The 12500-nt window shown below is 46.4% G+C and overlaps 1 protein-coding gene across 1 annotated transcript in view; it reads right to left on the reverse strand.

Annotated features, from left to right (window-relative positions):
- Positions 1–12500, reverse strand: part of mecom (MDS1 and EVI1 complex locus) — a gene marked incomplete at its 5' end in the record, with an annotated part of 217346 nt that overhangs the window by 14155 nt on the left and 190691 nt on the right. The window contains 8 exons of the mRNA XM_083637173.1: positions 239–265; positions 1862–1949; positions 2428–3826; positions 8008–8161; positions 8978–9125; positions 9671–9782; positions 10866–10979; positions 11180–11282. Of these exons, the coding sequence (XP_083493299.1) occupies positions 239–265; positions 1862–1949; positions 2428–3826; positions 8008–8161; positions 8978–9125; positions 9671–9782; positions 10866–10979; positions 11180–11282 (2145 nt within the window). The remainder of the gene's footprint in view (positions 1–238; positions 266–1861; positions 1950–2427; positions 3827–8007; positions 8162–8977; positions 9126–9670; positions 9783–10865; positions 10980–11179; positions 11283–12500) is intronic.

Here is a 12500-nt window from a genome sequence, read left to right on the forward strand (position 1 = left end):
ACATATGATGCGCACAAGAAACATTCAGATGGACTTGATCATCGGGACGCGTAGCAAAGCAGCTCTGCGGACAACACCTGACACAGTGTTTGATGGGGATTGGCCAAAGCCGTGCGAATGCTGGGTGATGATGGGAGGAACATATGACACCCTCGGCCCATGCAAAAGGCTGGTGGCAGGGTCTGTCTGGTACAAGTACAGACACATGGCAGTACTGTTAGGTTAAAGAGGAACTTACCCAAGTTCTCTGATCTGGTATACGAAACTGAGGGGCGGGAGGGAAGGAAAAGAGAAAGCAGTCAGAACCAGGAAGTGGTGCATGAATCAACAGCTTTTGATTGGACACATATGGCGGCGGTGTCGTGGGGACGACGGGTTTCGGAGTGATTAGAGTGGAATGAGCAATGGGGACGCCTATCGACAGAGTTATGAGAGTGGAATTACAGGAGGCTCTAATAGCTCCCAACACTTCCTGGTGTTCAATAAGCTCATTATAGCCGGCGACAAACACAATTCCAGTATGTAATCTAAGCCAGTATTGCTTCGCAATAAAATGTCTTTCCAGGAAATAAAAAGCTGAATCACTCAAGGTTCAAAAAAGTTCCAGACCCCAATGGTTTTGCTTTTTTTTTTTTTTGATATACGGGTTTTGAGTGAGTCAGGTGACTGAAAACAAGCCCTCTTTAAAGCACACAGAAGGGCCCCTTGCCTAGCCGGGCTTAGAGCTACGCCGGTCTGGTGTTTCTGGGAATGATTTGTGTGTCCAGACATCATAAAGTCATAAAGATGGCCTAAGCACTCTGTTAGTGTTTCTACTGATAGGACACCTCATTAAGGCGTATGGGACTGCTGCAGGCTGGGCGGACTGGCCCATGCAGCAGTCTGGACAGGGGACATAAATCAGACAAATGAAACAGCCTGTAAAAACCAGACGTGAAACGGCCAGAAACGGAGAAAAAAAAATCATGTGCCTGAGAAAGTGGCGTTTTCACTTTCCGACGGGCCATTCTCACCCCGCGGGGGGAGCTTGAACAAATGTACGTCAACGCAACACGTCATAGACATGCACAGTGCACACGCAAATACACACACACACACACACACACACACACACACACACACACACGGAGTCACGCACTACAAATACTGGCACGGAGAACCCGGGGGCAGAATTCAGTGCTTTAAGAGCATATCATTTTTTATATTGTAATCAAAGACACGTTGTGTGAAGACGTGTCGCTGGGTGCCCCTTCCTTCTCGCACATCTGTTTCACATAGCTAACAACGGCCTTAACAGGCAGTAGCTTGCATACGGCTGGAGCCATGTTTTAATGCCCATTAATCCAGACCAGGCTGCCTGGACTCAATCTGAATCAAATTCTGAATCAGAGCCTCTGATAGAAAGAATAATGTTATATCGTGACTGGTTTGACGCCATGTTGCTGCCATCTCTGCAGATTTAGGGATCTACGACCTCTAGTGAGATGGCAAAACACTCCAAAAAGCATTAAATCACATCCACTCTCAAACTCAAATTATTTCAATTTCAGAGCTTTTGGCCAAGACGGACCCAGATTTTGGGACTTTTAGAATAACACCAAGATTTAGGCCCAATTTATATAAAATAATTATTATAATATGAATACTGGTACTGATGGCAAAGTCTAATCTAAACTTCATTACGAGTCGACTCTATGTTATTTAAAATGCATCATGGGTAATGGGTAACAAGGTACATTTTGAGTGGCTGATAATGTGTGATTTAACTATCTGTGCAAACATGGGGGTCTGCCACCCCACATGTTCCCCTCTAAATATCCCAGGTGTCCCAGTTGGTGCTGATGCTGCACACAGAACCTACCTGTGGATGGAAGAGAAAGCCTGGAGCTGGCCGCATGTACTTGTCTTTCAGAGCCTCAAACGGATCAGTCATCTTCCTCTTCTCAACCCTGCTAATAGTAGATTTCTATCAGCTCTTAACACATGCACAGCAACAAGTAGCACTAAATTGTTGTACTTAACAATTAGCATTATAGTATTGTGTAAGAATACGGTTATAATTATACAGTAGTACAACCTTACATTCAATACTGATAAAATAGTAATACGAAAATAGTGTTTCATTATAAGGGGGGGAACATACTTTGTACTGGTGTATTGTTAGCTATATTTGACACCAGACATTGTAATTGACACCCACTTGGAGAAAAGTTGATATTACTCCAGAAACAAACCATTTAAAGTGGACAGTAAAATGTTGAAAATGTGTCATTGTGTCAATCTAAAAATCCACAGAGTATGATGGTAGACAGGATGTTTGAAAACTGTAAATGTACAACATTGTAATAACATTGTAGCTCTGTTGTAGTTTTTACACAATGAGTAGTGACCTTCTGACTTATGGTTAAGTACTGGGGATCACAGTACCTATAAATAGGGTCCATGAAGAAAGGAGTGGGCCTGGCATGCTGTAAGGAGGTGTCGGCTTTGGGGATCTCCACCATGGCCTTCTCCTCTTCATACCCCAGGTTCTTCTTGGTCTCCTCCTCCCTACCAGGGCGGCCACGCCCCCTGGCCCCCATGCTCAGGTCTAATGGCTGATCGGGATTGGTGGAATGCGAGGCCTCTGGTTTGGAGGGGACAAAAGGAGCGGGCTTTTCCTCCTTTCGCTTGGTCGTGAGGTCAAAGGGTGACTCAGATGAGGATTTGCCCTGGGCCTTCTTGCCGCCGTCCGGCGGCGACTGTGGCTCCCCCTTCAGGGCTGGAGGTCTGAGGTCTCTGTTTGGGAAAGGGTAGACAGGAGGAGAGAAAGCTGGGAAGAAAGGCAGTGGGAACATGGAGGGGTAGGGCAGAGGCCCAACCTTCTTGTCCTGTAGGCCAGCCAGCCCTGTAGAGCCAAAGTACTTCTCAGCAATGGAGGCAATGGCCTTAATGGAGTCATTGACAGCCCCTGACACGGCCGTATGCTCGTCCAGCGAGGGGGGGAACAGGGCGGGGATGGGAAAGTCTTTAGCAGCACTGCTGCCCGTCAGGCTGGGGCTTTGGGGGCCTCCTTCACTGGCCTTCCTCTTGGGGCCCTTGCCATTTTCCCGAGCGGCCCCCCTCTCCCTCTCGCTGTCCACGTCACTCTCCAGCTCGGAGCCCGACGTGCTCTCCAGGTCACTCCCGCTGGGCGTGCTGACGTCATCCAGGTCGCTGCTCTCCGACTGGTCGCTCAGCTTGTTCCTCTGCTTGGTGGAGGACGAGGAGCTCTGGAGGTGGAGCTCTGCCCCTGGGATCAGGCTGCCAGGAGAGCCGCCGTCTTTACGGAGCGTCTTGAGGAGCTCCCGCGCCTCCTGCGCCCCGGGGCTAGGGGGCAGCAGCGGGCTCTTACCCAGCTCTGTGCCGGGCCCGGCGATGAGGCCGAGGGCCGACCGCCTGACCGGGGAGCTGGTGGCGGGGATGAGGGGCGGCCGGTGGTAGAGTCCCGAGGGGAACAGGCCGGGGAAGCTGAAGGGAAACGCTGGAGCGGCGGGGAAGGTCAGCCCGGCGTGGTGGCGGTTGGCCCCAAAGTAGTCGGCCAGGCCGACGCTACTGTGGCCCAGCACTCCCAGAGCCGACTTGTCCATGCCGGGGCCCCCGGGGAGAGGCAGACCCTGGGCAAACAACCCCCCCGCTGTGAAATGGTTCTTCCCTTCGCAGAAGCGCCGGTGCTTGTTGAGGGAGGAGGTGGTGCTGAACATCTGCCCGCAGTCCTTGCACTTGATCTGCGTGCGGCAGTCGGCGTGCATGCGCTTGTGACGGCACAGGTTCGAGAACTGGGTGTAGGACTTGTGGCACACCTCGCCTGCAGGGACACGGAGACAGACGTAGAACGCATCAGAATGCAACACACACACGCACACGCACGCACACACACACAGATACACACACAAAAATGACATTACATTACATTGCATCACATCTCTGGGCAGTGTAGAGATGTGCTTCAGGGTGGCTGAAGCTAACACAGAGGAAATAGAATATGAATCATATGCTGATGGTCCCATCAATCCTGTGACAATGGTTTTCCAGTGGGATAAGGGGGAGATATGTGTCTCCAGATCCTGGCATTGTGAGGACGGGCTGTTTGCTTGACGACGGTGTGAGTCAGTGGCTGCCACTCATCACCTGCACATCAAACCAAACTCCCAGGCATCTCCAGCCCCATTGTCCTCCCAGGGACACTCCCAGGGAGTCCATAAACAATCACACTGACACACACACACACACACACACACACAGACACACACACAGACACACACACACACACACACACACACACACACACAGAGACACACATGCAGGCACATTCAAAAAATATTCACATAACACAGAGACACAAACACAGGCATGCAGACATACAGATACACACATTCACAGCCACAGTACAATGGCTCTATTTTAAGTCTGTGAAGGAAGCGGAGTTGAATGAATCCTATCCTGCAGGTCCGGTTCCCAGGGACAGGTCTCACGTCCTCCACTGCCCCTCTCCCCCCCGGGCCTCACGCATCACCCCCTCAGCCCCCTCACCTTGTACCCTGTCGCCCTGCTCTAAGCCATCTTCCCACAGTCCAGCCCCACGTACTGTATGCCTGTCTGTCTCTCCGTCTGACCCCGGGGACGTACGGTGACACCCGGCCGCAGGACACAACCATACTGTCTGCCATTATCTACCGCCATTATGAGTCTGTCAACATTATCTACTGCCAATGAATGATTTATTTGAATGTATAAAAAGGGGGTAGTAGTGATGAAGTGTCTTGCTGTTTTCCCCGAGCTTTACTCTCTCATGGCTATTCTTACCAAAGGTTGGAATGTATTTTATAGGGAAGAAAGGCAAGATGTCTCTCTTCATCTTGTGCCCCGTCTACTGCCGGATATACTTTGCAGATCAGCTACAGTTACGGCGGACATTTCAACAAGACTTTGATCGTCCAATTAAACCAGGATGCACTGAGAGACAGATCTGGATGATTGATTTTTGCACACATTGTTACTGGATCTTCAGAACTAGGATGAGGAAGTGGTTAGGTTCACGTTGTGATTAGACTGCTGCGCAGTCTGGATGCCTTCCAGCCACAAGGTGCACATGAGGCAATTTAAGGAGATGGAAAGGAAGAGCAGGGAAACGTATTAAATAAACACTCCTGAGGAATGACAAACGGTCATTTTCAGGCCAAGTGTGGATGTGATCTTACGAAATTCAATTTTAATGAATGCAGCTCAACAATCAAATTGAAATGAAGTCAGTGCAGCTCGGCTTTGGCTTACACAATCCGATCTGGTTGAAATGTTATATACATTAGTACATTTTAAACGTGTGTGTGTGTGTGTGTGTACATTTTAAACATGTGTGTGTGTGTGGGGGGGGGGGGGGGGCAGGGGAGTACTTGATTTCTCTGATCTTGGTTGTGAAGTTTCCTGCCAAAGGCTGCTTAAGTGTCCCATACAACACAGATTAGAAAGTTGAAATATTTGAATATATATACAGCATCTATATAATATTGTGTGTGTGTGTGTGTGTGTGTTTGTGTGTGTGTGTGTGTGAGAGAGAGAGAGAGAGAGAGAGTGTCGTTACGAGTGTAGCCACATGGCCTGAGCAGACCAGACGAAGAAACTCGGCACCATAAATCATGCGGTCGTGACGTTTACAGACTAACAACACACACGCGTGACACGGCGGGTGTGAGGGAAGTGATTCACTACGCACGCGTATTTAGTCGGCTCTTCATAAACTGAAACTAAATATTATAAACACATTCCTGAGAGGAGAGCGCCGCGGCTAAGTAGCGGCTAGGTGAGCGTGTGAATTAATAACCCGGCGCGCCTGAGTGCTTCCCATTTATAGAGGAGCCCTAGTCCTCCGAGGAACACACACACACACACACACACACACACACACAGACGGTTGACTCACAGACACACACAGACACACACACACACACACACACACAGACGGTTGACTCACACACACACACTAACACACAAACAGGCACGTGCACACACATACGGCACAACACGGTCCAGAAGACGTCCACGCCCTTCAGGAGGCCTCACACAAACAAACACTTTGGGACACACACACGCTCTCTCTCCGGGGCGGCTGTCATGTTTGAGGCTGCTCTGTCTTTTTTACACGGCCATTAGTTGTTTTTAAAACCTGCATATTTTCTGCTGATTACAGCAAATGGGACTCCTATTCAGAGGGAGCACCGGGGAAGAGGGCTGTACATGTGGTTGCTATTTGCGAGGAATGGTGTGCGCGGTGGAGGGGAGAGGGGAGTCAAGAGGTCTGCCAGTGGAGATGCAGCCACTTTTGCCTGTGTGTGTGTGTGTGTGTGTGTGTGTGTGTGTGTGTGTGTGTGTGTGTGTGTGTGTGTGTGTGTGTGTGTGAGAGAGAGAGAGAGAGAGAGAAAGAGAGAGAGAGGGGGGGGGGGGGGGGCAAAGGGTGCAGGTCAGAATGCTTTGGGGAAGAGATGTTGATCTGGAGTGTGAGGTGGTGAATGTGTGAAAGGTCAAAATGTGTGTGGGTCTACCTTTCACTGAGAGAGAGAGAGAGAGAGAGAGAGAGAGAGAAAAAGAAAGGTTGTCAGATGGGTAGTAAGATGGGTCAAGGTAGTAACTTGGGGGTCAGCAGTAGGTCAGGCGGGGTCAAATGAGTCATTGCGAGAGGCAACAGTTAAGGTTAGGCCATGTGGGATTGAGCTGAATTACGTGCTGTTTAAATGGCGTTATCTCAATCTCAGCATTGTGTGGGAATGAATGCTGATGCAGAATATAAGTGTGTGCGTCTTGGCTGAACAGAAATGGCGTTGCCATTGTAAACAGAGCAACAATAATCCCTGGTGTAACTCTGTGGAACAAAGACATGTTACATGTTCCCATGTGTAACTCGTGTGGAACAAAGACATGTTACATGTTTGATTCTCATGAAAGAGCTGAGGAAGGAAAAATATTATTTTCTCATACATTAAAAAGAACAGTATAATTACAATCAACACATCATGACATCACAGTGATTTACTCTCTTAAAGTGTAAAAACATATTGAGATTTTTTTTTAAACAATGAAATGCCAATGACAAATAAATAAAAACTATCACTCACCACGTGTAACTAAGACACTTCAGAATGGGGAATTTCAGTAACACTTTCTATGAAGGTCATGTCTATAATGCCTTATGAGCACATTCATAAGACATCATGCATTTATAAGGCTTTATAAAACTCCTTCTAAATGTTTATAATCACGCATAACAAGGTTTATAAAACTCCTTCTAAATGTTTATCATCACGCATAACAAGGTTTATAAAGTAGTATTATAAGTGATGGACATAATGTTTTATACATTCAGCATTCATAATGCTTTATACCTCCATGCCAAAGTGACAACTGTGTATGAAAGAAGAATCTTTTTTGTTTTACACTTTACTTGCAGTCAGCAAATCCTCATGAATCCTCATAATCCTCATAAAAGTGACAACGTATACAGTGTTGTCACTTTACTCAAAGCTCAGAAAGCCATGATATACCAGTATTATTATTGTTTATTATAAATACAGTATGCCCACCGCTTATAATATATGTACTTTATAAACCTTGTGATAAGTTGCTGCTATTCATAATTATAAACATTTATAGAGTTTTATAAAGCCTTATAAATGCATTAGAATATCTTATGAATGTGCTCATATTGCTTTATAGACCTGACATTCATAGAAAGTGTTACCGGAATAATCTTATTAATCCAATTAATCCAATTTCTTAAACTATGGGTCTGTGCCCAAAATATGATCATGGACCAATTGCTGTTGGGTCCCCATTATGACAAGAGCCCCTTTAAATCTGAATGAGGCCTGGGCCCCATGGTGAGACTAAATTGACTGTATGTGGACCGTCGTCTGAAACGGTTTAAAAAAACCCTGATCTAGTAGAAGATGTGGAGGAAGCGTGCAGACTTACATAGGTATGGTCTGAGTGACTTACATATGAAGGGCTTGACACTGCTGTGGATGTGCTTATGCTGCTTGAGGCCAGAGGAGGTGGCGAACGTCTTGCCGCAGTCGGGGCAGGCGTGCGCCCGCGCCCCGACATGCTGCGAGCGGATGTGCCTCTGCAGGTTACTGGGGTCTGTGAACACCTGCTGGGGGAAGGAACCGCACAGACGCACACAGGGGGAGTTACTAGCTGCTCCAGTGGGTCACACAACTCAAGATATACAGACGTATAGACCGAATCACCGCGAGGCAATAATGAGATATGAAAGCATCAAACATGATTTTTAGACTTTTTGACGTTTCTCTTTAGCTCAGTTGTTCCTCGCCCTCGTTTTCTCCGCACCATTAAATTGTATGTACTGTATGTGACGCTATGTGAGGGGCTTAGCTAGCTATCCGGACGATATTGTAAACAAACATTGTGATCCGGTCTATTCACCTTATGCAGAAGAGACAGTCTGGCTTGAGAGACTAACAGGAAGTGTAAACACAATCGGAAGTTCTGATTGTATTTACACTTCCTGTGACTCATAAACCTAGTCTGACTCATAATGTGAGTCAAACTAGGTTTGACCAGGTGAGTCAGACTAGTTTGAGGTAAACTGCTGGGCGTTTTGAACAGGAAGTCGTGACACAATGGGTCAAGTGGGCGGGGCTACATAAAGTGAATAGCCCAGACAGACAGTTGTAGACAGACACACGCATGAACAGACAGACAACACACAAGCACACACTCAACCTTAAGGCGTATGCTAAGCAAAAAAACTTAATTCTAACCTTAAGCCTAATCCTAAAATAGCAAATGTGCTCACTTTGAGGATCTTTCTCATCTTTCTGACCTTGTGATGACATTCAGTTCTCATAAGTATAATAACACAGTAACGCACGCACGCGCACGCACGCACACGCACACACACACACACACACACTAATTACCCCTCCAACAGTCCTCACTTTACCTTTGAGCAGTTTTCACATTCGTAGTGCTTGCCACTGTCATGAGACATCTGATGTCGGATGAGGTTGGACTTCCAGTTGAAGGCCTTGGGACACTGGTCACACTTGTACTCCCTCTCCTCAGAGTGGGACAGAGCGTGCGCCTCCAGACTGCAGCCAAACACACAGAGAGGGGGGAAACCAAACGGTGATGCTGACGATTTATTAGTCCAAGCAGAAATTCTTTTTGCATCATTAAAAGAAATGACAGAGCAGAAAACAGATGTGCCGCCACAGAATGCAACTCTTTCAGAGCAATCCCAGAAATATACCGACGTGGCGGTCGGCTCGGGCTGAGAGTTAAAGTTAACTTTGGTGTAGTTTCCTTTTATAAGCCTTGTAATTCTGCCCTGCATCCTGCATCATATCCTCAAACTCATATGCAAAGGGAAAAAAACTGTGTGTAACACCTAAGATAATATATTATTTGAATCCATTAATGTGTAGATTGTAATAACAGTGGGCATTTTATTAGCCTTCTTGCCTTTTGACCAGCCAATTTGACCGGTTTCATTCCATCTCACCGTTTTATAGTTTGGTGACAGTGGAAACGAAATCGGCAAATGCAAACAGACGAGCAAAAATACTGAATAAAAGTTGACATTTTGTTTGACAAGAGAAATGACAGTAACTGAGGTTGTGGGCGAGCCTCTCACCTCTGGACATCGGGGAAGACCTGGTCACACTCTTTGCACTCGTGGGGACCGTGGGACATGTGGAGGGATCGCAGGTCTTGGGCGTCCTGGGTGTCCAGGTCGCTGTCCCCTCCTGGGTGCACGAGACAACATCAAGGGAGTTAATTTACACACCAAGTCGGCTATTTGAGAAGGAACTGGGAGTCCATTCAAAATGTAATTGTTTTGGCCATTGTGCATCGGATTTCTTATTAAAAACAGCCTCCCTTCAGATCACAAATGTGTCACAATATACAATTACATATGACATTCTGCTATTGCAAGATGCACGCGGCTTGCAGGGACTCATTACGCTCTCATGAAAATGGCACTTCCCTGAATATTACCTCCTCCAAGGAAGTTATGTTTTCTCTGAGTAATTTGTTTGCCTGTCTGTCACGAGGAGAGATCAAACCCTTGTGAGCAGATTTCCATGAAATCTAGTGGACATGTGGACTTTGCGCCAAGGAACAAACTGATTACATCTTGGTGGTGATCCGGGATCTGGGGTCTCCGCCATTATAGACGATTATTGATTGTTTTTATTTATTTTTGGAGCCGTAGCTATGAAACCAACAGAGATGACAAATTCTAAGGGTATGTTTGCAGGTTCATGAAATGAGGTTCACTTAAAATGGAAGTGATGTCTTTGGGCATAACAGGAAGTTGGAGAATTGTTCAGTCAGAGGCGGAGGTTTTCGCTCTCAAGAGTGCCTTCTAGTCTATGACGTGAGGAATATGAATATTTGTATTACCACGAGCCCAGGTCAATTAGTGAGGAAAATGTACACAATTACATAGAATCCCTTGTTGCTATATGCATCTCCTGCTGTATCAAGACGTCATGTGTTCACTCTACCATTATTGGTTAAAATCCAGATTGTGACTTGTCATTATGGCATCCCCTTTTCCCTCGACTTGCACAAGATGTAACACAACACAATCCCTTTGGTAGAGTTTATTTTTATGATGATAAACGTGGTTTAGAGCATCATGGGTATCAGTGCATTTCAGTGTGTTCCAGTGGGAAACAAACCGCTTACTCTGGCAGCATTAGTGCCATGCTGACCACTTTGAGCTATGCAGCTCTCTTGTCACTCTTCATACACCTTTTAAAATGTCATAATAATAATAATAATAATAATAGCAGCAGAGCTATTTTCAAAAGCAGTCAAACCTGAGTTGAGGAAGGAGGAGGGGGGCATCCCACACGCCTGCTTCTGGTGCTCCAGCAGCTGGGGGCGGGACTCAAAGTGCTCGTCACAGTCCTCACAGCGGTACTGCCTCTCCTCTGCATGGGAGACAGGGGAAACGTTAGCATACTGTGTGTGTGTGTGTGTGTGTGTGTGTGCGTGAGTGAGTGAGTGAGTGAGTGAGTGAGTGAGTGTGTGTGAGTGTGTGTGTGTGTGTGTGTGTGTGTGTGTGTGTGTGTGTGTGTGTGTGTGTGTGTGTGTGTGTGTGTGTGTGTGTGTGTGTGTGTGTGGTACGGACCATGAATATCAGGAGCCATGGTGTCACATGAATACTCTTCAGCCTTCATGAAAAGTAGCAGCTCCTCACCGGGACAAATCTCTCTGGTGACTTTATAGAAGATCTACAACACAAACAGACAAACACACATTGCACGTTAACATTAGGATAGTATTTAACACCCCCTCCCCACTCACACACACACACACACACACACACACACACACACACACACACACAGTTCCGTTTTTTTGGTTGTCCGCGAAAAATGTGTTTTGGATGAAATTGTGTTTTTGATGATGTCCAACACCATGGAAACGGCATTGTAAAAATGTCAGCTATAATCATAAAAAAAAGAAATCATGCTACTTCAGTACCAAACTTTAAACCAGCAGAGGTCACTTGGAGCAGTTATTACAAACACACACACACTCACACATTCATGCACTCACTTGCTGCATGCCCCCCCCCCCCATCCACCCACCTACACTCACACAGAGAGGATAAATATACATGAAAACATGCACACTCATTAACTTGTAATTGATCATCATGTAGGACATCCATCTCTATGAAATAAAATGAACACAGCCTACAGTACGCACCCATATTGTAGAATAAACAAACTCTGCCTGACAAATACTGTGTGCGGACACGGACACACACACACACACAGAGATGCGCACGCACGCACGCACACACACACACACACACAGAGACGCGCACGCACACACGCACGCACGCACACACACACACACACACACACACACACACACACACACACACACACACACACACACACACACACACACACACACACACACACACAGGATGCTCTGGCCTTGTCTGCGGTATGGAGGAAAAGGCAGTGAAATGTGTGAGGAGCAGGTTAATTACTGTATAGTGATAGATTGTAATGACAGGTGACTCAGTTAAAAATAATTTGTTAGTCTGGTATAACTAACCCTGCTATAACTTATATCGTATATCACATGGGCATTTTCAGTAATTAAATTTTTGCTGTTCTATTACAGAAAGTGTATGAAATTATAGTGAATATAAATTATTCCCTTTTTATATTATACCCTGGGGGGTCCCCAGACCCACTTTGAGAACCACTGTCTTAGTCGATCAGTTAAGGAGGAGCTTCACTCCACTGTGGCATTTCCACGTGGACGGCCATCATAAAAAAATTAATAAACAGTTTTTACGCAACCATTGCATCTACAATACAAACAGATCATGAGAACATGTCACGTCTAAGTGTGTGTGTGTGTATTTGTATTTGGAGTGGGGGGGGGGGGGGGGTCATTAAGGAATCAGCTGAGAGACCCTGGGATTG

Source organism: Poromitra crassiceps, assembly GCF_964638095.1.
Source record: "Poromitra crassiceps genome assembly, chromosome: 5".
In the NCBI taxonomy this organism is placed as follows: domain Eukaryota; kingdom Metazoa; phylum Chordata; class Actinopteri; order Beryciformes; family Melamphaidae; genus Poromitra; species Poromitra crassiceps.